The 24,623-nt window shown below is 51.1% G+C and overlaps 3 protein-coding genes across 8 annotated transcripts in view; 2 read left to right on the plus strand and 1 right to left on the minus strand.

Moving 5' to 3' along the window:
* SGSM1 (small G protein signaling modulator 1) overlaps positions 1 to 4,685 on the plus strand; it is an 83,681-nt gene extending 78,996 nt beyond the window's left edge. For 2 of the 3 annotated variants that reach the window (XM_073223861.1, XM_073223859.1), the window contains one exon: positions 939 to 4,684. In XM_073223861.1, coding sequence (XP_073079962.1) covers positions 939 to 1,027 — 89 coding nt within the window. In that variant the 3' untranslated portion in view covers positions 1,028 to 4,684. Of the gene's footprint in view, positions 1 to 938 lie in introns of all 3 variants that reach the window. The other variant, XM_073223860.1, reaches the window with a different exon arrangement.
* Positions 4,686 to 4,730: 45 nt separating this feature from the next.
* LHFPL7 (LHFPL tetraspan subfamily member 7) lies at positions 4,731 to 17,940 on the minus strand. Its single transcript, XM_017646978.3, has 3 exons — positions 8,246 to 17,940; positions 7,356 to 7,494; positions 4,731 to 5,602 (listed from the first exon to the last, which is right to left on the minus strand). Exons 1-3 carry the CDS (start codon positions 8,444 to 8,446, stop codon positions 5,340 to 5,342), a joined length of 603 nt encoding a protein of 200 aa, XP_017502467.2. The 5' UTR covers positions 8,447 to 17,940; the 3' UTR covers positions 4,731 to 5,339.
* A 1,013-nt stretch (positions 17,941 to 18,953) lies between these two features.
* Positions 18,954 to 24,623, plus strand: part of KIAA1671 (KIAA1671 ortholog) — a 187,487-nt gene continuing 181,817 nt past the window's right edge. For 3 of the 4 annotated variants that reach the window (XM_073223151.1, XM_073223153.1, XM_073223152.1), the window contains exon 1: positions 18,955 to 19,052. The gene's annotated coding sequence lies outside the window, so the exon portion shown is untranslated. Of the gene's footprint in view, positions 19,053 to 24,623 lie in introns of all 4 variants that reach the window. The other variant, XM_073223154.1, reaches the window with a different exon arrangement.

Here is a 24,623-nt window from a genome sequence, read left to right on the forward strand (position 1 = left end):
GATCAAGATATCAAACATTCTCACTCATTTTTTTCCCCTTCAACTCTTTTGCCCACCTCTCCACCCGCTTGCCTGTGGCAACCACCAGTCTGTTCTCTGTGCTTATGAGTCTAAGGAAAACAACACTTTATTTTGTTGTTAAATAAGTACAGTTACTAACAGGACATGTGTACCTGCTGGGCTTTGCACAGCTTGTCAGACCCTGGAGTCAGGGCGGATCCTACCACCTTTCCCACAGCAATTGTTACAAAGTACTTGCTTTTTATCTGAGCAACCCTGGTGGAAAACCTAGCTTTGCAAAGATACAAAGTCGTGGATAGGAATGTAGTACAATTCGTCAACTCGTTCTACCAGCTTGTGTGGCGTTCAGCGGATGTGGAGGGTTGCTGTGTTTCCCTCAAAGTAGCCATCAGTTCACAGGGACCCAGTTTGGGGACCCTGGTCTTCGTCCTTTTCTCTCCTACTAAATGATTTCTTCATGATAAACGTCTACGTCTAGGATTAATCCTGTTTTAACACATGATCATTTTGTGCAGCTGTTGATTAAGTTTTTCTTGCTTTCTCCTCCACCCGCCTCCTCTCCTTCCATTTTTCCCTTCCTTTCATATGTTTAGGCATCTACTGTGTGCCCAGCATTGCTTTCTTAAAAAGTTCCCAGTCCTTGTGCTTTTAGGAGATGGGAAGACCAGGCGTGTTGTAGGCACATCGCGAACCAGCATCACCTTGTGAAGTGGGCACTGTTACAATCCCCACTGTGCAGATGAGGAGGCTGGGGTCCAGAGATACAGGTCTGCCCCAGGGTGCCTGCTCCCAGAGCCTCTCTGGGAGATGCCAGGTGGTGATGATGGGGATGCCCCAGGCCCTGCCAGGAGCCGGGTGTATGTGCCCAGGACGCATTTAGAAGGAGGCTCATGAGATCTTGCCTTCTGCTCTTTCAGAAATGGCCGAGCGACACAACACCAAGCAGGTCCTGAAGCTGGCCCGGGACCTCGTATACAAGGTGCAGACTCTGATCGAGAACCAATGAGGACCACCAAGCCCAGGCAGCGTCCGCCACCCACCTGTCCTACCCACCTTTCCTCCCGGCCGCCTCGGGAGCCAGGGCCTGGGGTCTGTTCGTGAGCGGGGGCTTCTGTGCAAAGAGAAACCATCCCGACTTTGGCCGCGGGGCAGGTGGGATCGAGGGGTTGCCCCTTCAGTTCAGCCTTACGTTCTCCCGTTGACCAAAGATTGCTCAAGCCTGGATTTCTCCCTTGAGGGATTTGGGGTTGGTTGTGACGGAGGGAACAGCTTTGTTCGTGGCCCCCAGATGGTCTCTCTCCTCCCCCACCCCTCCAGATGGTCTTGTCAGATGAGACTGGGTGAGGGGATTTTTTGGAAATCGGTGTAGGAGAGCCCTGTGGGGCTACCTCTATAATCTGAAAGGGGCCTTTGGAGGTATTCTAGAACATAATAGAAGATTGGCATGGAGAAGTTTCTGCCTTCAGCACTATTGCCGTTTGGGCTGAGCAGTTCCTTTTTGATGGGGGCTCCTCTGGGTGTTGTAGGGTGCCGAGCAGCATCTCTGGCCTCCCCCACCCCCAGGTACCAGGAGCACCCTCTCCCCATGCCAATTGTGACATCCCAGAATGTCTCTGGACATTGCCAAATGTCCCCATTTGAGAGCCACTGGCTTAGAGGAGGGGCTGCACGTGGATCTCCCTCCCCACTTACTTTATACCTCAGCTGCCTGTGTCTGAGGCTTCCTCCTATTTAGAAAAGGCACACGGGGCTCCCTGGATCTACTTGGGGTCCACGATCCCATTTGTTGTACTCTCTCATTTTTTTCCCGTCTGCCTGACCCCAGGAGAGACTTATTTCCTTCTTTTCGAGAAAGGCATCTTCCTGCAAGGGTGATGGGACCCGAGAAGTGTCCCAAGGCTTCCCTGGGTCCTGCCCGAGCCCCTGGGTGAGGCAGAGTCCACATCCCTGTCTCTTTTCCTCGGGAAGACCCCTCTTCTCCTTCCGCACGTGGGTCTGGGGCTCCAGAAGCCCGGAAGATCTGTGTTGGCGAGGGCTGCTTTCAGGGAGGCTGGCTTCCCTAAGCGCCCTTGCTCACTCAGGACAGAGGAGAAAAGGGAAGGCAGAGGCCGGCCAGAGCAGAGCGAGGCGTGTGTTTTCCTTGAGAAACATCCGCTGACAGCGGGCGCCAGGGGCACGGCTAGGGCTGGGAGAGTTCCCCTCCACGTCCTCGCACAGAGGGTCGCCGGTCCACCCTGCCCACCTGTGCCCCGCGTAGGGCAGTGCTGCCAGCTTCGCTGTTCTGACAATGCACCGGGATCGGGAGAACCAGAGAATCCAGGAGGAATGCCCTTCCCGGGCAGGGCGGGTCGGGTTTTGGAGAGGGGAGGACACTCATAAGCACACTGATGCGCCCACAGAGGGCGTGTTAGTCCTCCTGCCCGGAACTGGGACGGAGACATCCCTTCCTGCGTGCTTGGGGAGGTGCTTCCTCTGGTCACGCACCTCCATCTGAACCCCCAACTTCCAGGTGGGGCCTCCCAGGTGTGGCGGATGGAGCCCAGGCGGTCCTTGCTTCCCAAGCGCTTCTGTGGGAAGTTGCACCCCCTTGCCCTGGCCCCCCAGCTTGCCAAGATGAGAGAAAAAAGTGCACAATTCCCTTCAGATACTTTATTTTGCCACTCAGCTGTTCATTACAGAGGATGTTGTTTTAGCAAGACCCAGGTCCTAGACCTTCTAATTCTTATTTATTTTTTTGACAGACTAGTCACAAAGTAGAGCACAAGATCTCTCCTCCGCCCCCCTTGGTGGTGTTCCTGAGAGGCGTCTGTGGTTGTAATTTGGAATAACTCATATTTATTCGGCTCACTCTGCTTATCTGGGTGTCCGTGCGTTGTGTGTGTCCTTGTGTCCTGGAACCGCACGTGAGGGAGTCATTCTATCTGTGGAGTGCCCTTCTTTTCTCAGTGTTGCCAACATATCTTGTAATTGTTTACTGAAGAGTTGTGTCTATTTAGAAAATATATATATAAGTGTGTGAACTCTACCTTTTGATGGTTGGCTCTGAAAAGTGACATTGAACAGGGCTATGGATACAGGCACGAAAATAATTGAAGGGTTATTTTTGGTATTTGTGTTTGGGTGAATTTTTTGAATTGGAAAGAAAGAAATGTTTACTTCTGCAGAGTGTGTCCTCCCAACCGCACTCCAGTGGGGAGAGACACCCAGATGGGGACAGATTCTCATGACAGCCTCCTGGTCTTTCCCCCAGAAAGCCCAGGGCAGGCGAATCACTCGTCACCCCTTGTGTCAGTTAGCCGTTACCAGGAGTGATGCTGTGTAACAAACCACCGTGGTTTAAACTTAGTAGCTGTTTATTTAGCCTGTGGTCCTGTGGGTCAACAGTATGGCTGGGTTCAGCTGGGAGATACTTCTGGTCTCACCTCTACGTCTTCCTGTGTCTGTGGTCGACTGATGGCCAGTGAGGCGACTGCCTGACAGTTGACTGGCTGGCTGACAGGGCAGTGGGGAAAACTGGGCCACGTGTCTCTCTCGTCCTGCAGCAGCCTAGCTCAGACTTGTTTGCATGGCCATGATGACGGTTTCCAAGAAAGCAAGCAGAAGTAGAGACCTATGCTGGGAATTGGCATGAAGTAATTTCTGTTACATTCTGTAGGTCAGAGTCACATGGCTGAGCTCAGATTCAAAGGGTGAGGAAATAGACTCTACCTTTTGATGGATGGCTCTGAAAAGTGACATTGAACGGGGCTATGGATACAGGCACGGAAATAATTGAAGCCATTTTTGCAAGCATTCTACCTCACCCCCCAAGATCCAGTGAACAAGAGGGGTCCCCAGATGGTCAGCCATCGGACTGGGAACAGACGTCTAACTTGTCACCTCTCAGTATCCCCTGCTGAGACAGCTCATCTCTCAGCCCATCACAGAGACCATCAGCTTATCTCTCTTGACATCCATGATTCCCATTCATGGCTGCCGCTTCCTGTTACCCAAATCACGGTGACGTTCCCATACCAGTGGGATGACTTGTATGGAGGGGCGGGCCTGGTCCTCCCTGCCTTTGCCCGTCCCCACCCCAACACTGCACATACTCTTGTAGACAATGGGCACTCAGTAATTGTTTGATTGGAGAAAGAATAGTTTTCATATTCTCCTAGGAAAAAGGAGTTATAAAAATAGAGGGGAGAGTGAACAACAAGTGCTAGTGAGGATGTGGAGAAAGGGGAACCCTCCAGCAATGTAAACTAGTTCAACCATTGTGGAAAGCAGTATGGAGGTTCCTCAAAAAGCTCAAAATAGAAATACCATTTGACCCAGGAATTCACTCCTAGGAATTTACCCTAAGAATGCAGGAGCCCAGTTTCAAAAAGACATATGCACCCCTATGTTTATCACAGCACTATTTACAATAGCCAAGAAATGGAAGCGACCTAAGTGTCCATCAGTAGATGAATGGATAAAGAAGATGTGGTACATATACACAATGGAGTATTATTCAGCCATAAGAAGAAAACAAATCCTACCATTTGCAACAACATGGATGGAGCTAGAGGGTATTATGCTCAGTGAAATAAGCCAGGCAGAGAAAGACAAGTGTCACATGACTTCACTCATCTGTGGAGTGTAAGAACAAAGCAAATATTGAAGGGACTAGCGGTTATCAAAGGAGATGGGTGGGGGAGGGTGGGTGGGGAGGGAGAAGGGAAAAAAGGGGCATTACGATTATCACAGATAACGTGGGGGGGTGGCACGGGGAAGGCAGTATAGCACAGAGAAGACAAGTAGTGACTCTAGCATCTTACTACGCTGATGGACAGTAACTGTAATGAGGTATGTGGTGGGGACTTGATAATGGGGGGAATCAGGTAACCACAATGTTGCTCATATGATTGTATATTATTGATACCAAAATTAAAAAAAATAGAGGGGAGAGAAAGAGAATATGCACATGTTCATTAAAAGATGTCCTATCTGAGTAACAGTGTGACCTCAGAACTATCCTGGGCACTTTTCAGGAGCAGGTTCAATTCCCACCACTGTGAGGCAGTCATTATAATAATGGTACCTCAAATTTACTGAGTACAATTAATCAACATTGTGCTAAGTGTTTCATTTACACAGAGCATCTCAAGTTCTCATAGCAACTCTGAGGCAGACATTGTTTCACCATGCATTTTACAGAAGAATCCACTGAGGTCCAGAGAGGTGAAGTGGCTTGCCTGAGGTCATACAGCAAGGAGACAGAAGAGGTGGGATTTTAAGCTGGGCACATGGTGATTGCCTGCAACTCTAGCATCAGCTCTTTTTCCTCCCCATGTTTATTTGCCCATTTCCGGGATGACAATGGTTTTCTCAGTGTTGCTGGAGAAGAGGATGGTCCTCCCCTCGGCCTTGGTCTTGCTGGGCAACTGAGTCATGGGCAGGAGACTGGCTAAGACTGCACTGAGGATGGCAGTCCCATAGCCCCAGCCCAGCTGGCACTGCCCACTGTGGTACATGGAGGAGGCTCCGCAGGCTTCCTTGGCGAATGGGGAGGCCAGGCTTATTGGGAAAACCATCAGGCCCACCACGGTGGCCATGGCTGTGAGAGAGCAGGGAGGAAAACCAGTGTGTGAGTCAAGGGGCTCTGGGCTGGCCTTCCAACCCAGAACTCAGTCATCCACCCTCCTGTTTACCCATCCACCCACCCATCCATCCATCCACCTGTCCATCTATTAACATATTCATCGATCCATCCACCAGTTCATCTACCCACTTACCCGCCCACTCATTCATCCATTCACCAACCCACCCATCCATCCTTGCATTCATGCATCAAAACTGATAGAAGTGCTGTGCTGGGCACTCGTGAGACTAGAAAACGAACGGGACGCCCTCTCACCTACAAGACACTCCCAGTGCAGGATAGTCCCATGACCCCCAGCCTCCCCTGCTGCTCTTCAGCTGCGCTGGTCTACTTGCAGTTCCCTGCATATCCTTGCTCGTTTGACTCCGTGCCTTTGCCCATGATGTTCTTATCACCTGAAAGGCCCTTCTGCATTTGGCTAGCTCCCACTCATACTTCCAGACTCAGCTGGAACCTCCTCCAGGAAGGCTTCCTTAACACCCTCCACCCTCTGAGAGTTTTTTCTTGCATCCTATTCTCAACCCTGTCATGTCCAATATCTGCTGAGTTGTCATTGCCTGATGTGCCCCACCCCCTCTAGATACTGCAGGACTGTATATCCAGCCATTGGTTCAACAAATTTTTAGTGAGCATATATTATGTGCAAATTGCTAGATGATGGTGATATCAAGGCAGACATGTCCTTGTCTTCAAGGGGCTCATGTTCAAGTGGAGAGAGATGGACAATGATCAATCAGACAGATATTTCAGATAAATAACTGCTATAAAAATACAAAGCAAGGTAAGGAGAAAGAAGCTTCCTTACCTAGAGGTCATGGAAGATCTCACTGAGGCAGTGATACTTGAGCAGAGCCCTTAATGGGGTGGGGAAGCAAGACACGTGCAAATCTGAGAAAAGGGAATTCCAGGCAGAAGGGACAAGTGTGTGTATTAGCAGCAGAAAGGCAGCCAGTGTGGCTGGAGACGTGAAGCCTGGCAGAAGGGGTGGGAGGTGAGGTCCTGGAGGGAATGAGGGTTTAGTCAGGCAGAGGCTCAGCAGCCATGACGAGGAGTTTGGATTTTTACCCTGAGTGTAACGGGAAATCTCTGGAGGGTGGAGAGAACAGTCTGAGAGGCATGATCTGATTTCAGTTTCTACAAACCAGTTCAGCCAGTGTGTGGCAAACGGACTCTAGGGGACAAAGGTGGCAGCAGAGAGACACTTCAGGTGGTTAGGGCTCTAATCCAGGTGAGAGATGGTGGAGAATTAGTTGAATGAGGGTTGCAGTCAAAGCCTGGGCGAGACCATCCAGAGATTGTGTGAATTAGAGAAATGGAATCCTCTGGGCAATGACAGCCCTGCAGTTTCATAGCTTAGCAGGTGGAGCATAGGCTAGATTTCAGCATCTCTTCAGCTGGGCCCTCTTGTGCAGTGCACAGCCTGCTCAGCTGTGTACCGTGGCCCCAGCAAAGATGATGCAGAGTGGATGGGTGAGAGAGAAACAGGGCCAAATGTTAGGACTGGGTTAGCTAAGGTGCATGAGAGGGTGGTGGTAGGGTTGCCATTCCCTCTTCCCCATTTCTGGCTTGCTGAAGGACAAGGAATAGTCTACAATCTTAGGGGTTCTCTCTGAGACTCAACACAGGAGGCCAGACTCTGCTCACAGGTATGTCATCCATTCATTCTAAAAATACATCTAGAATGTGTACTCTGTGACAGTGTATTTACCTGCTACCACCTGCACCCCTGGCATGGGGCCTCTGTTCCTCCTAGGGCAAAGCCCTTTGGGGGCCAAAGCCCAGGATAGGAGGAAGATTGCATTGAAGGCCAACAGGAGCCATCCTCCAAGGAGAATTGCAGCTGAGACCTGCCAGGAAGAAAGAGGGATAGTGTTTTCTGGGGTGGGAGCAGGTATATGCTCTCCCTGCTTAACTGAGTCCTCAAAATCTCACTGAGGTCAGCGCTATTATTACCCCCGTTTTACATATAAACAAACAGGTCAAAGGATGTGGAGTAATTTGCCTCAGGGCACACAGCCAATGAAGTGGTAAATCCAGAAGTAAGAAGCAGATTTACAAACACCATACCCTACCTTTACAGAGTTCCCTGCTATATGGCAGGGTTCACCAAGAGAGGCACCTTGGTAATGATGTTTTAAAGGCTGTGTAATCTTCCTTAGAGGTGCTGGACTGGGATTCCTGACCTATTGTATGCACTGTTGAATTTGGTAATGTGCATCATGAAGGAGATTTTCCATACCTTAGCTGTGGTTTTCAAATCTAGTAATGCTTAGAGGGTGGACAGGTAGGGGTGTGCAGGTTGTACACTGCACAATTCTAGATCATCATAGATTTGCATATTGATTATATGATTTTCCAGTAGATGGCAGTATAGTCCAGAAGAAGAGGCACTTTTTCCTAGTTTGTGCAAAAGCTCTATATGGGCTGGCAGCTGCCTCTAGAATCTATCTGGTGTTGGCTAAAATGCAGACCCCACCCCACACCTACAGAGTGAGAGGTTGAGGGCAGAGGACCAGAACTTGGCTTTTTCTATTTTTGGTTCTGGTGGGTTTGATGGTGCTCCTGAGGCCCAGTAAAGTGATGAGCCCCAGGTCTTACCTTCCAGGCAAAGTCAGGAATATCACCCAGGGACCTGAAGGTCCCACAACTCTGGTTCCAGCTGTTACCTTGAGGCCAGGAGCAGTAGGTGAGGACTCCAAAGGAGAAGGTGGGGGTCTGGAACCAGACAGGGGAGATGAGGCTGAGGGCCGAGATGCAGGTAAGGGCAAGCTCCAGAGCTGCCCACATGCTGCCCTCCATCAGGGATGTTGGTAACCTAGGGGTCAACAGGCAAAGTTAATGGGGAGGCTGCTTGGAAGGAAAGAAATGGGCTGGTGAAGGGGTCCCCCCAGCAAAGGCTCTGGTCCTGTGTTCAGACCCCAGGCCACCAGCCTCCTTTCCTGCGCTGATGGAATGGGAGGTTTTCAAATCTAGTTAATAACTCTGGGGGGGGGGGGGGCGCGGTGGGATGTGCCTAATGAGTCCCAGAAGTAGAAACCCCAAATCTTAGAATAAATGTGAGTGTTTAAACTGACCTTTGACTACCCCCCACTCCTCAGGTGACATCATCGGTACTGACCCACGCTAGGTCCCTCTCGTTTCATTAATTCATTCCTTCGTAGATTCTTTCATTCTCTCAGCCCATCAAGCCTTGCACTGTCCAAAAGGGCTGCTTCTACCCAGAGGGGCAGCTTTTTCTAAATCATACACAGATGCTGTTTCCAGCAACCATCCTGTCCATGAGCCAACTCCTCTCAATCACTGGCCGTTTTAATCACTTAATGTGTGTCTTTTTGTTTGGAGGTAGTTACACAAAATCAATATTGTTCGATTTGGGTATGTTTTCCATTTATGGAAATGGCTTTCTTTGATCTGTTGCATTCTGTTTCCTACTTCGAGTACTAAGTATGATGTTTTTAGGGCTGGTTCATGTTGCTGTGTGTACACTGACTCTATTTGAGTTTCCTAGAAGCAGTCCATTTATACACAGATTTTTTTCAATAATTTTATTGGAAAATGTTTTGAAGATTTGCAAACAACTTGAAAACATTTTCTTTTCTCTAGCCTACTTTATTGTAAGAATTCAGTATTTAATACCTATAATATACAAAATATGTCTTCATCTTCTGTTTATGTTATTGGTAAAGCTTCCCGTCAACAGCAGGTGATCAGTAGTTATATTTTGGGGGAGTCAAAAGTTAACACGTGAATTTTCAACAGCGTGGGGATTGGTGCACCTAACCCCCATGTTGTTCAAGGGTCGACTGTAATATGCATCACGCAATTCATATGCCTTGGAACTCCTCAGCCGCAAGCCCGGAGGACTAGAGAGTGAGCGCGTCTTTGTTGACTGGAAGAGAGCCCGCTCTTGGCCTGTGTGTCAGGCTAAGTGAGGGGCAGGCACCTCCCAAGGGCACAGGCAGAAAGGGATGCGTGCCTAGGTCTTCTGCCTGCGCAGCTGTACTTGAAAGCCCCAGGGAAATGCTAGTAATACATCATCCACCCGCTGCGGGCCGGATCCTGTTCTAGGTGGCTGCAAAGGGGCCTCCCCAGGGTTTCCACTAAAATATACGGAACACCAGTACTTGAACGAGATCTGTCTAAAACCCATGCACTTTACCATGCTATTTTCCCATCTCTTTTCTCGGCTTCGTTCAGCTCCAACCATCAGTCTTCCCACTATTTTCCTCTCCCCAGCTCTTGGCTTTCTGCTGAGGCAGGGCTGTGTACCCATCCCTCTCTGCTCAGGGGCAGCTGCTCCCCCCATGGGGGCAAAAAGATCCTCCGGCCTGGAGATATCATCTCCCTTATCCCTTATTCCAAATAATTTTAGCTCTCCTGCTCTTGAGACCAACCCCAGTGGTCCCAGGTACAAACCAATGTCCCAACCGTATACAGCCCGATTTAATGCTTTCACTCTGGGGAGGCGTACAGGCTTTGAGAGCAGAGAGCGTCCGTTTCTGAATCTTTTATGTATTGCTGTGTGACCTTCGGCAAATCACTTTCTCTGAGCCTCAGTTCCTTCCTCTGTAAAACAAGCGTTTACTGGTATCTGTCTTGTGGGTGGTTGGGAGGATAGAAGGTGTATAGAAGGTGCTTTATGGAGTGCCCTGCACACAGTCGGTCCTCTATAAATAGTTACGACAATGGCTGTGGTGGTGATAGTGATGGGGATGGTGGGGATGGTGGTGGTGGTGGTGGTGATACTGGTTACTTAAAATTAAAATGTATCTGCATGAAAAGCAAGTTGAAGTCCAGTCTTACCTGAGCAGTAACAGGTGGTTGGATGAGGAGGCTGAGGCAGGCAGGTGGTTTGCTAATAGCCACCCATGTCACTGATGACCAGAAGTGAGGCCTAGAAGGGCAGAGCCAGCCCACGGGCACCCAGGGTCAGAGGCACCTGAGCTGTCAACTCAGCCAAGGGCACCCAGCTGTCATGCCAGGACCTGAGCTCTTCAGTCTTGGGTTTCATTTTGGGGCTCTAAGCCGGGCCAGCGCTTTAAATGTGGCAGGAATCCTGGGCTTGGAGGCTGGCTAGTTACCCTACCACTTCCCAGCTGTGTGACCTGGGGCAAGTTGCCCCATTGCCCCGGGCCTCAGTTTCTCCATCTGTAAAAGCAGATTAGTAATCCCAGGGGACAAGCATAGTCGGGTTCAGTGGGCTATGTGGCGGAGCCAGACAGACCACAACCTCCCCTTCTCAGCCAGTGCTGTGGCCCTGGGGTGGTCACCTCACCTCTCTGGAGAATGGGGGTGTGGTTGTTGTGAAGGTTCAAGGGGACAAAACGTGAGTGTGTTGCCAGAGAAGAGGGGGAGAAGCCTGGCCAGGCAGCTCAGGGTTACATTACCTAGAGTTTTTATTCCCAGGATTAGAAACACCTCGTGGCTGCTAGCCAGCAAGCGAGATGCGGCCCCTTGAGTAAGGAAGGATGGATTTCTTTCCCCTACACCAAAACCGCCTCTCCTTTGGGCTTGGAAGGATTCCGAAGGGTGTAATTCCAGCCAGGAAGCTGGGCAGCCCGGAAGCTGACTGAGGCCCATGATTCTGCTGCTCTCTGGCTGCCTGGCGGCTCTCCGGGTGTCTCTGACCTTGAAAGGAGTTTTGTTCTCCAGATAATGTGCTGAGTGTCAGTTGGGAAGGTCATGCCGACTGCCCAGGTGCCCAGAAACCTAACTGAGGCATTATAACCTGAACCCACATCCGGCCAGGCTCCAGTTAGCTGGAATCCACCTAAGGGGAGCTTGAAAGGGACTGCATATATTCTCCTCCAGCTCAGCATCGAACTGTTAAGGGCAGCTGACAATACCGGAGCACCCACCAAGCCCCATTTAAAACGCTTTCAGGCCTTCGTTCATGTACGCCTCACGGCTACCCAATTGTAAGCACTGTTAGCAGACTTCCCATTTCACAGATGGCAAAGTGCATCTCAAGAAGTGAATGGTGGAAGGGGGACTCAACTCAGGGAACCAGGCTCCTGATCTTGGGCCCTAAGCTCAAAGGGACATTAAGGGGTTGGTTTAAAAGTCAGATACTCCAGCAGATTTCTGGGCTGCCCAGAGTTAGGGCTTGGCCAGCCTTCTCCCCTGCTCCTGCCAGGGAGCATGGATAGCCCCAAGGGAGCTGGCCAGCCTGACAGGCAGAGAACTCGGACTGAGGAGTTAAGAGGTGGCTGCTTGTGCCTTGGTTTACCCCTGCAGCCACATCCCTTCCTTATCTTTGCTTCTCATCCTCATTTATCAGCTGAAGGGGTTGATCATTCATTCATTCAACCAACTTGTATGTGCCCAGCCCTATGGGACCCTTATGGTACAGCAGCGAACAGAACATAGTTCCTACCCTTCAAGAAGCTTCAGGTTCTGTGGGCAAGACAGACAAACAGTCCATTCATCCACCCACCCAACAAATACGGATTGTGTATGTGTGTTCCATGGGCTGTTCTAGGTGCTGGGGATTTAGCAGTGAGGAATACAGACAACACTGTCCTCATGGAGGTTGCAATCTAGTGGGAGACAGACAGTAAAGAAGCAGGTCAACGTGTAAGATGCCAGATCTTAGTAAGGGCCACAGAGAATAATGAAGCAGGGGATGGAGCTGCCCAGTGACTGGAGGAAACCGTGGAGAACCTCCTGAGAAGGCGGCCTGCGAGCAGGAGTTGAGGAAGGGGAGCAGCCTTGTGGACCTGCGGGGGAGGACCAGGTGCAAGGGCCTCGTGGTGAATGTGTGTGTGGCACATGGAGGACGCAGAGAGGTCCAGGTGACTGGAAACAATGAGGACGGGGGTGAGCAGCGTGTCACGTAGGCAGAGAAGGTCCTTGGCTTTTAACTTCTGAGTGAGATGGGGAGTCTGCAGGGGTCTTGAGCAGGTCCTGTGTTTTAAAAGGATCGCTCTGGCTGCTGGCTGGAGAACTGGGGGAAAGGAGAGCAAGGGACTCAAGGCAACTGCAGTTGGTCAGCTGAGGAACAACAATGGACAGGGTGGGGAGCAGGCGGGAGCGCAGGGCAAAGGAGTGGGTGGACCCTGGATCTGTGTTGCTTAAGGATCGGACTTGGAGTATGAGGGACTGAGGCAAGGATGCCCCTGGGGCTTTTGACCTCGGCACGGGGAGCCGCCATGCCTGGCATGGATGCCGCAGAGGTGCTGCGCTGCCGCTGGAGGGGAGGTGTCTGAGTGTGATGTAGCCTGAGTGGGGCCAGAGATGTGTCTTTTGCCAACAGATGCAGACAGGCGCATCTCCACGCCAAGAGAAAGACCAGCACAGAGGAGGGGCACCAAGCGGTGTGAGGAGGGCAGGGCGGCCGGAGGGACTTTGGCCTGACCCCCTCGTCTCCTACTCCCAGCTGCACCGCCAGGACAACTGGATTTCTGGTTCCTTCCCAGGCTCTATTACAAGTTGTCTGTGGGAGGTGGGTCAGACTATGTCATGTTGTGGCTCCAAGCCCCATTTTTCCCAATGCAGTAGACTCAATGTTTGTGCACCCCCCAAATTCATATGTTAAAATCCTAACCTCCTTCGTGATGGTATCAGGAGGTGGGGCCTGGGGGAGGTGATGAGGTCATGAGAGAGGAGCTCTCATGAACTGGATTGGTGCCCTTATAAAAGAGACCCCAGAGAAACCCCTTGCCCCTTCTCCATGTAAGGGCACAGCAAGCAGATGGCCATCTATGAACTAGGAAGTGCGCTCTCACCAGACCCCAAAGTTGCTGGTATCTTGATCTTGGACTTCCCAGCCTCCAGAGCTGTGGGAAATAAATGTCTGTTGTGTGTAAGCCACCCAGTGTAGGGCACTTTGTTATGGTGGCTGAACAAGCAAGACCCCCATGTCCAAAAGGATGGCCATGCCCTGTACCTGTGGGACTTAACCTTTTGGAGGTGATGGATGCCTTTGAAAATATGATTTAGAAATATGGATGCATTTCCTATGCAGGCTTCATGCACATACGTATACACACGCATGCACACATGCACACACACGACAGTGTTTGCAATGTCAGGGGCTCGTGGACCACTGATGCCCATTATGGCCTCTGGACAATGCTTTACTCTCTCCCCACTCCTGCCTTAGACCACTCTTCCCTCTAGACTTACCGCACTTCAGGCCAAGAATGTCCAATGCGACCTCTTCTGCTCAGGCTCCAGCTCTGCACGTGAGTCTGTGACCTCGTGAGAGTGCCCTTCCCTTTGATGGGAACATCCAGGTCAGCAAACCAGCCCAAGTGCGTGGTAACCTTGTCTGAGGCGCGCGCGCGCGCGTGTGTGTGTGTGTTCTTTCCCAGTTCCTTAAATCAACAGTCTTTCACTCTGGACTCTAAGTGGGCTGGTGGCAAAGGGAAAATTCCAGTCCCAAATCAGGATGGGGCCTGGGTATAGTGTTTCCTGGGTACAAGGCATGACTAGAGATTAACTGATCTACAATTAAACACCACGTGTTGACATTCTTGCCACTGTGCTACCTTTCTGCCTTCATAATTCTAGTCCACAGAACAGACTTGTCTATTTCTCTGTGACCTGAAGATCTCTGCTGTAGGCTGTAGATTTTCAGAAGTGGGCACTGTAGCTGAAAAATCTTTATCCCTAGCTTGGCACAGAATAGGCACCTATCTTGTCTTTTGCTGTAAGTGATGGAAGTGCAACTCAAACTGATTCAAGTAGAAATGGGAAATCTATTGGTTTACACAAAGGAAAATTTTATATGACAGCTTCAGGCACAGCTGAATCCAGGAAAACAAGCAGTATCTTCAGGGCCTCTCTCTCTCCCTCTCTCAGTTATGTTTTCTGCCAGGTTGGCTTCAGTCTCAGGCAGATTCTCTCTCACAGGGTTGGCTTCTGGTACTTTCAACTGATCTTTTGAGGCTTAAGCAACCACAGAGAAAAGAAGGCACCTCTTTGCACATAGTTGTAGCAAATGTTGTGATGAACTCTCACTGGACAAACTTGGGTCACATGCCCACTCATGAGCTATTCACTGTGACTAATGGGATGTTCTGATTGACCAGACCTAGGTCCTGTGCCTTGGGATTGGGGGTTAAGAGTTTAGAGATTGGAGATTTGAGTCGGGATGTCATGAGGTTCACCCCACTGGAACTGCACGGACCGGAAGTGGGGGATGGCGTGGCTTCCAGGAGAAACACTGAGGCCCTGTTAGCAGAGGATGAGGGATGGATGCTGGGCTGGTGAGAACAGGTGTCACTGTAATGCTCTGGATGCTGCCGTGACCAACAAGCACAGACCAGTTGGTGCAAGTGGAAGCAGGAGAGTCCAGTAAGTCAAGTGCAAAAAATGTTGAGTGAAGCCTGAGACCAGGGCTTAAGTCTCAGCTTTGCCACCTCCATGCAGTGGGACCTACTCAGAGCATCTGCCTTTCTGGGCCTCCATTTTTCCATCTGTGAAATGAAGGCATCCAGACTAGATGACTGCCACGGGTTTCCCCATTCATTCAGTATTTATTCATGTTTTTTCCTTCAATCACTATTTGTTGAAGGGCTTTGGAGTTAGTCTGACCCGAATCTGTTTTGGCTGTTCTGATGTTGTTGAGCTGCTTAGGCTTGACTGATGCACCTCCCCCAGTGTGCTCAGCTGTGTCCTTCCCGGCCACCCGGCAGCCTTGGACGGGATCCAGCCTCCTCTCGCTCTCCCTGCAGGTGGCCTGGGTCAGTGGCTGCAGGCATTTGGCCAGCTCAGCCTGCAGTGATGTGGCCTGAGTTGTGGTCCAGTCTCTCAACATCCCCAGCTGTCATCCGAGCAGTCCTGACCAAACCTTTGACAAGTGGGGGTGCGGTGGGAGTAGGGGCAGGAGGAGTAGGGGTAGTGGGTAGGGGACCCCAGGGTGGATGGGGATAGGGGTGGAGGGCCTCTGGCACCTCCCCTTCCAGACTCAGGTGAAGCTCTGGGTGTGGAACTGGCTGCCCTCATGGCTGCCCAGAGGCACAACTAACAGCCCAGAAGGGAGGAGCATCTGGGTCCAACTCTGCCTAGTGGTAGACAGGATAGGGGACCTGCCAGCAGATGAAGTTCTTGCCCTTCATCCCTGCAATGTTTCATGGGGCTCCTCCGGAGACACCCTGAGGGATGGAGCTCCCGTGTTTTCTTGAGCAGCCATGCCAACCAAGGAAGACATGTCTTTCCTCCTTCCCTGCCTCACAGTCTCTCATCCTCCGCTTTTTTTGGGCTAGGATTATATCCCCAGTAAAGTGCATTAGCATGTAAGTTTTGCCTCATGCTTTATTTTCTAGGGAACCTACCTACACTGGGATGCTAGCTGTGTGACCTCGAGCAATTTGCTAAACCTCTCTGAGCTTCAGAGCCATCATCTCTAAAGGAGATAATATTAGAGTATCTTTTACAGGATTGTGGTGTTTAATGAGATGCAAAGTTCTTGGCTCAGTGTCAGCTTTTATTAGTATCGTTACTGTGAATGAGGCACTGGATTGTATCATGTGAAAACATTTATTCAACACTAAAATCCATGAATATTTATTGTCAGCTCTGTTTCAGGTACTATGCTAGTCTCTGCTCCCATGGGCTCATAGTCTAGAAAGTGAGACAGAGCGCTAACTGGGCAACTCTGCCACAGTGCTGTCAGCGCTCTAGTCCCGGGGAGAGGCTTCAGAAACCGCGGCATGGTACTCGGGGAGGGCTTCTCCGAGGAGCTGATGTTAAGGCTGAAGCATATGTAGTTGTTGCAGATGATGTGCAGGTAGAAGGTGAAGTGGTCCAGACAGGGCATGGCATGGGCAAAGGCACAGTGTTGAGGGGAAAACATTTCAAAGAATATACTGGCTCTTACCCTCAGGAAGCACATAGATTACAGGAGAAACACAATGGATAAATATGCACTGATGAAAATACATAAATATGGTCTTTGGCAAGGAGTTTGAGTTCTAGAGCTACTCAATATAGTAGCCCTAACCACATGTGACTCTTTAGATTTAATCAAAATTCAATCAAATTTAAAATTCGGTTTCTCAGTCCCATTGGCCCCATTTCAAGTGCTCAGTAGTCACGTGTGGCTGATGTTGGACAGTGCAGGTACAAAACATCTCCATCATTGCAGAACGGTCTATTGGACAGAGCTGCCAGAGAGTCAGAACAGGCAGCCAAATCAGGACAGACTTCCAGGAGGAGGCAGATGGCAGAGAGGGGACTCTGGGAAAGTCCTTGGGTGACACTGCCCTCTATCCTCAGTTGGAGAAAAGCCAGGACAGGGAGCGGGGCTGGGGGTGTTGGCTCTGAAACAGTGTACGACCTGACGCCTCCTGGATCAGGGTATAATCTCTGGGTGTGTGCTGGCTGGCAGCCTCTCACCGAGAAGGGGAGGCAGAGGACTGCACAGGGAATCAGCCGAAGAGGCTGAACCAGGAAGTCCTGTCCCCTCTGCAGCCAGGAGGACTGTGGGAATTGCAGTTTGGCACTTCTGGATTCTCTCAAAGCTTGACAGGTGCAGAAAAGCTGACAAAGGGTTCGGCTGGGCATTTTGGGGGGCAAAGAGGGAGGGCTGGTCAGGGCTGGGGACACATCTGGGTTTGGGGTTACCACCAATAGAGGTAGGAGGAGGACTGCCTTCTCTCCTCTACTGCTCAAGTTCTGGGATAGAGAGATGCCAAAGTGGAGGACTATGTTAGCTGGGGAGCTGAGAAAACATGCAACATTTGGTTAACCAGACTGGCACATTATGGTTAATCGAGATTTGCCCAGGAGAGAACAAGTTTCCGTAATGTTATGGAGGAGAGGTGACAGGTGGTATGCTATCAGCTGTTTGTCATTCATGCATGTAATCCAGTATTTATTGAGCCCAGTATTTACTCAACAGTTACTATGTGCCAAGCCCTGCTGGGAGTCAGGAATGAAGAAGACAGACAATACAAAGATGTGGCAAGAGATCTCTACACCAATTCTGAAGCCACATCATGTGATTTTTTTTTTCAGGTGATACTTTTATTTAAAGCTCAATGTTATTTTGATCTTTTCATTAAACATGTAGTTAACAATTTTCTTATCCTTGTTACCTTTTTATTTGGAAGGTTCTCAAACTTACAGAAAAGTTGCAGGAATGACTTATTTTGAATGAACACCTGTAAACTGTTTACTCAGATTCACCAATTGTTAATATTTTGCACATTTGCCCTCTCTCAATTTCTCTTCTCATCCACCTCACCATTTGAGAGTAGGTTGCAAACATAAATTGTCACCCCTAAAATTTTAGCATGTCTCCTAAGAACAGGGCATTCTTTTGTGCAACCACTATGCAACTATCAAATCCAAAAACTGAACACTGATATATTATCTAATATATAAATTTATATAAACCACATTTATGTTTATTATTATATAAACCATATTAAAATTTCACCCACTGTCTCAATATCTCTGTAACATTTTTTCTGACCCAGGATCCAATTTAGTATCATTCATCAGTGATATTTCTTTCTAACTTTATAGGCCCGCCAGTTATTCATGCTGAGTACGTTTCCTTAGGAGCGTGTGTTACAAATACAAATTCAGTTTACCTGTGCAATTATTTTATTAATGTCTGTAAGCTCCACAAGAGCTTGGATCTTGCCAGTTGCCACAGCCCCCTGCACACAATAGGTGCTTAATAAAGATCTATGGAATGAAATGCGTGAAGGAAAGCAAAGCAGGCACTTTCTTGAGTAGGGGCGACTTTCCACGATTCTCTCTAGATTTGTCCAAAAGTTTAATACTCCTAACCTTCCACTCCAGCACTTGCGTTGCACACAATAGGCGCCCCAGCATGGTGAGCACACTCCTGCCACGCCCGCCGGCCGTGCGCCCCAGGATAAAAAGTACCCCCGCACGCCGCGAGGGGGCGGCAGCACTTCGCTCAGACTCCGCTAGCTCCCCAGCCGGCGCCTACAGCTCCAGGAACTCGACGGGCGAGCCTTTACCGGGCGCCTCCCGAGTTCCCCGAGCTGCACTTGGCTCTCGGGGGCGCAGATCCGGTGACAGGTCGGTGTCCATGGCGGGGGATTCCGGCCGGAGTCTAGGGGTCGCTCCGGGAACGCAGGCTGAGACCATGAGCTTGTTCTGAGTCGGGCGCTGCGGGGGTCGGCGCTCTCGGTTCGGGAGCACTTCCGGGAGAAGTGTCCCGGCCGAACTGGCGACCTCTGACCCGCCAGACCTTCCTCGGGTACCTCAGCCGGCCGCTGAGCGAGGGTGCCCCTGGCCGCGCTCCGCCCCGGACGTCTCCGCGCAGGCGCCACGGCCGCGGTTCCCATGGCGACGGGGGGCGCGTCCCTGCCCGGGCCCCGCCCCCAGCAGGCTAGGCTGCGCGGGGCCGCGAGCGGCGCGGGCAGGTGCCACGGGTTTCGGGCAGGTGGTGACGCGGGCTGGCTGCGGCGGCTCCACGGTAGGTTGTGCGGTGGGCGCGGGGGTGAGGGCCGGCCGTCTGCCTTCGGGCCCAGGCCAGAAAGGGGGCTGGGGGGCGGTGGCGGGCGATGGCCGCCAAGTTTTTGCTCGCCTGAGGCCACGGGAGAAAAGTTGGCAAAGTTCACTGGGGAAGAGGTGGGGACCCAGCGGACCTCCCCGGGCTCTGGGTCTGCGGGGAGAAGGGAATGCCGCCTTGGGAGCCGGAGGAATCTGTCTTCCGAGACTTGGGAGTGGATCCCGCGGGAAGATCCGGCACAGGGCGGCCAATAGATCCCTCGCCGCCCAGCGGAACATTTGGGAGTGGATCTCGGGAGTGGGTCGGGCTCTAGTGGCCTCCGGTCCCACCCGATCCCCAACCTGGGGCTGACGGTGGACGGTGATTGGAGACTGGGAGCCGTTGACCCCTCTGCCCCCACGCGGGTCCGAGCTTTGGAAGCAGACTCCAAGGGGAGATCTGGTGGCCTGAGCTGGGGGATCGCCGGAGATCCTGTGTATCCAGCCTGGAGCTGCTAAGATCTGTATGTCCGTGCGGGTGGAGGCCCGCCCCGGAGGTGGGCATTGAGGAGCGGGGCTGCACAGCGAGGCGGAGCCCAGGACGAAGGGATCCTGTGGGCAGCGGGGGTGGTGGAGAGAGCGGCGCGCCGGGCCCTCGGGGCGCACCCTCCCCGCCGGGCCCCCCTCCCTTCCGCGCACCTGCTCAGAGCGGAGACGCCGTGATGGGATTAAGGGTCAGTGTCCCCGCTCCCAGGCCAGCTCGAGGGGCCCCCACCCAGTTGGCGGCGTCGCCTGGGGCTAGAGGCGGGGCCACCGGGAAGGGGAGCGGCCCGCTGAACCCCAAGCCCGACCTTTCCACATCCTCTGGCTCACACTAACCACAGAGCCGGAGCACCGCGTCCTGAAACCTGCTTTCCTTCCATAGTGGGGTGTGTAATCTCCGCGCGCTGCCAAGGTGGCCGGGGCTTCCTGCCGGCCGGACTGAATTTACCCTAGCCAGGAGCAGCCATTAGCCTTTGAAGCGAAAGGGTTGTACCTGTTGCGCCAAGAAAGAGCTTTTTCTTTGCAGCTTCTTTTTGTGACCTTGGGCAAAACTCCTAACTTCTTTGATCCCTGGCCTCACTTCTGGGCGAAATTGGGTGGGGGGTAGGGGGTCACAGTCCTTCCTCTTCTGGGTGGCTGGTAGGATTCTTGGGTAGGAAACAGGGGTACCGTAAACATTAGCGGCCCTCATTCTGTGGCCAAGTGTCTGAGGGAAGGCTCCAGAAACCCAACTTGCCGGCTTTTTAAACTGCAGGCTTCGCGAGGTATTTAACTTGGTCTTTCTTCCGAAGGGGTTTATTGCTCCTTCGATTCCCCTTTGGAGAGAAGCTTTGTGGTTTGGCTAATGAGTAACCAGGAGATTTGGACAGGGCTTCTCCCTTGGCCCAGGTTTCCCTTTGCTAATCCATTAAGGCTCCTGGACAAGCATGCATTCTCCTCCAGACACTGGCATCTCGTCCCTGGGACAGTGCCCAAGGAAGTTGTGCAGACAGTAGCCTTGGTCTTGGTGGTTTTAGGGGAAATTCTTTTAAAGGATTTGCATGTATGACAAGGGTGTAATTACCTGAGAGAAGTGCAGGGTTGTGGTGCATCTTCTGGGCACATTTCAGCTGGGCACATGAGCCGGCTCATTCAGGAACCCATGTGTGTATGGAGTACCTACTATGTGTCCCATACTACAGAAATGTGTGGGTGGGCAATATAGGATCTGTCCCCCTGGTATTACAGTCTAGCTATGGAGCAGTCAGCTTGCCCTGTCATCCCGAGGGGCAGCCATGCTGATTCTTGATGTGGGGGGTGCAGTTCTCACCTCAGGTTCTGAGGCTAGAAGGGCCTTGCCCCCTTGGGGGTCCTGGGGGCTGGCTTTTATCCAAGGCTGACCTTGGCAGGACAACAGAGAGGCCCACTGTCTGGCCTGAGCACACCTCCCTTTCAGCATCACCAGAATACATCCCTGACCAACTCAGACAGAGAGCCCCAGAGGAGTATTTTAAATATATATTCATTCATTCATTCATTCATGCAGCAAATATTGTGACCATGTGTCAAAGACCATGTGTCAAATATTCTAAGACTAGCAGTCACTTAAGTTTACCCAAGAGGTAAAGCTTTTGTGGAAAGAGGCAGTTGTCTAGAATGGAAGAGCTAGAATAAGGGGGGTGGGATGGGGGTCAGGAGGCTTAGTGTCTTGAAGAGCTTGCTGGTGGAAAGAGGATGGTGTTACCGGCTGAGAAGAGGGAACAGGGTTGCCCGGATGTAGGAGGGGGCAGGGCATGCTGTCAGGGGATGCTGGCTGCAGCCAAGGCAGCCATTCTCAGGGGTTTGGACTTTATTCCAGGGCAGTGCAGCCTGGGATACAGAGAGAGATAGGGTCATATGTGCATTCTGGGGAGTTTGCCCTGCTCTTGTGGGGAGGCTGAATGGGCGAGGGTTCTGGAGGAGGCTTTGAGGCCAGTGAGGAGACTGCTAGAAAAATCCAGGTGAGAGGTGATGATGGACTGAATTTGGAGGGAGACATCAGTCAGTGTTATATTTAGAGCCACTCATTTGAAGACCCCTTCCTGGAGCCATAAGAGTCTCTCTGTAGAGGGAAACCCCCCAGGGGAAGTGGCCTGAATATTGTGTCAGTATTTCATCCAATTCAGCAAACCTTCCTGAGCACCCATAATTTGTCTGGCCTGGGATGGTCATAAACTTCCTCAGGGACTTCGCCGTCAACCCTACCACCTTGCTGTATGAGGAACGGGGGCTCATTATTCCCCTTTCACAGATGCAGGACTCAGTGGTGTAACAGGTCTTTGCTGGCCAGCAGTGGCAGAGCAGGGATTTGCAACTGCAGACGATGGGAGTAGGTGAAGTTGAGTGGGGAAGCCACAAAATGTGGTGAGGTTGAATTGGGGTGCAGCACAGGGAAACCCAGGGAGGCTTCCAGGAAGAGGCAGGGCTAAAAAGGAGGGAGCGAGCTAGGGAGACTTGAGGCAAACCCTGGCCCTGCTCCTTCCTGGCTGTGGCCTTGGGCATGGTACTTGTTTTGAGACTCTGTCTCCTCATCCGTAAAATGGGCTCAAGCTGAGTTCCTCTCCTCCCTCAAAGGGTGGTTATGTGAGCTCCGTGAAGCAGTGCATGGAAAGTGCCAGGCACAGTGTCTGCACCGGTCCACACTAAGCCACGGGTATGATTACCATTATAGCTTGTCATCAGGACGTGTTTCAGGCAGGCCGTGCTTCTACCATCACGGCGTGGGTGTGGAGGGGGCAGGGGAGGGGCCCCACAGGTGACACTTGAGCTGATTCCTGAAGGATGAGTAGGAGGCAAGGAGGGAGGGCACTGCAGGTGAAGGAGCAGCATAGGCAGCCGCACAGCCATCTGGAGAATTGCATGCTAATTGGCATGCTCAGAATGCAGCGTGTGTTGAATGAATAAAAGTTAAGACCATCAGCTACCAAAATTCTCTTTATACCCCTTGCCTCTCCACAAATACCCAACCAGGAAGGCTTTGGAGGGTTTGGGATAGAGAGAGGGCAGGAGGAGCCCTGCCCAGCCGTTCCCGTTCCTTCCCTGACTCACCCATCCAGATTATAGGAGTGTGACCCCCAGACAAGCCCCTTCCCTCTTGGAAGCTGTTTTTTCCTCTGTAAAAAGGGAGGATTGGAGTGAATGTGGTTAAAACACGTAACTTAGCAGAACACCTGCTGTTCGCTGGACCCTTTATATGTGCCTGACTGTGGGCTAAACTAAACTCTTCTGTTCTTTTTTATTCTTCACAATAAACCCAGTCAGCACTTGTTTTGGGACCCTTGATTTTGCAGTTTATGAAACTAAGGCTTTGAGGGGTCCTGCCGGCTTCCATGGCTCCAACTTCTGTCACTTCAAAGGAAGCTAATATGCTGAACAGAGGGATAAACACACACATTTTTTTTAAACTTCATTGTGATGGATATATTATTGAGTATCTCATGGGCAATTCAAAAAAGCCCTTGCCCTTAGGACTCCAGTCCTTAGGGATTTCAGTGGTTGGGTGGGAGGAAGGTGAGGGGGAAGGGAACAAGGAACAAGTATGCAAGTGATCACGCATTGGCTTCTGGGAAGGAGTTATCACCCTGACATTTGTTGATTGCTTAGGTAAAGGACCTTTGAATGTTCTGTAGACTTGTCTCCATTAAGAATATAAAATATTCCCCAAAGCACGACCTTTGGATGTTTACATCACTGAGTCAGAAGTGCTACACATACACATTATACTTATCTAACACACCGAACACTTTAAAGATGACAAAATGATATTGGTTAAGTGAAAAGGGAGTCTCCCTACCCCAGCCCTTTTATCACACTCTGCTAATTATCTAGGTTACTCTTACGTCAACTCTGGAACCAGATGGAGGGAACTGAATCTTGGTTCTGCCACTTACCAGCTGTGTGACCTTGGGCAGGTGACTAAACCTCTCTTAGCCCTGGTTTCCTCATCACTGTATGGAGATGATAACGGGTCCTGCTTCTGAGTCCTGTTGCTGCGAGGACTCAGTGAGAAGGGCCTGGCGCACGAATCAGTGCTCGGTGTGTACTGACCGCCATTGTTCTCTATCTTGTTACTTGTGGTTATAGTGGAGTTACTGTCGCCTCCTTCCCTCTAGACTTCACATTCCCAGAACGCAGAGACCCTGATGTGTCTCCACTGCTCTTTCCTCAGCAAACACTTGTGGAATAAACAAAGGAGTCAGCATATGTGGACAAATCCTTTTAACAACAGCAATCATAAAGCAAGGAATTTCACACATACATTAATAGATTTATGTGATACATTTATGTACTAAATTAATAGCCTTGGACACTTTCCCATTTCAGAATGTGTTGGCTCACCCCACACTTTTAAAAAGCTGAATAAAACTCCCAGGCATGAAGTTGCTGTTTGTTATTGAACAGACGCCCCGCTGATGGGCACTGAGTTGTGCTGGTTTTGCTGGGACACAATAACGCCATGAGCATCCCGGTTCACTGGTCTTTGCAGACTTCTTGCTGTCAATTGGAGGAGAGAGTCCAGGACGGGGACCTGGTGCAATACAAGGCACTTGGAGTGTTGCTCCAGCCTGCCCAGTTTCCCTCCGGAGGGGTGCCTGTCGTGTTCCTACCAAGGCTGTGGGACAGAGCTCCTGTTGGTCTGGGTCCGAGGAGGGAACAGTGGATGGCTCTGTCTTAGCAGCAGTCATGGCACCAAGCCTCTGGCATTACGGTAGGGAAGGTGACAGTCCTTGCATGCAGCATGTTTTGTGGCCCTTGCATTCTAATCCGGCGTGTTGAGGACTGTGCTTGGAAGATACTTGCCCACGTACACACAAGTGCACTCGCTTCCTTCTGGAAATACCTAGGCCTTGTATTAGTCAGGTTTTGCTGTAGTAGTCCTGTGTAACAAACGTCTCCCAAATGGCAGGGGCCTTTAACAGCCAGCATTTGTTTCATGCTTGTGGGTCAGTGGCTGGCTCGGCTGATCTTGCCTGGGTTTGGTGGGCAGGCCGGACTC

Source organism: Manis javanica, chromosome 15, assembly GCF_040802235.1.
Source record: "Manis javanica isolate MJ-LG chromosome 15, MJ_LKY, whole genome shotgun sequence".
Lineage (NCBI taxonomy): Eukaryota > Metazoa > Chordata > Mammalia > Pholidota > Manidae > Manis > Manis javanica.

Excerpts from the sequence above, each read along its gene's own strand:
- LHFPL7 (XM_017646978.3), bottom strand. The coding sequence starts at position 8,446 with ATGGAGGGCAGCATGTGGGCAGCTCTGGAGCTTGCCCTTACCTGCATC. Across the intron at positions 7,495-8,245 it reads TTCCTGACTTTGCCTGGAAG|GTCTCAGCTGCAATTCTCCT; the intron begins GTAAGACCTGGG and ends TCTTCCTGGCAG. Across the intron at positions 5,603-7,355 it reads AGGGGTGCAGGTGGTAGCAG|CCATGGCCACCGTGGTGGGC; the intron begins GTAAATACACTG and ends GCTCTCTCACAG.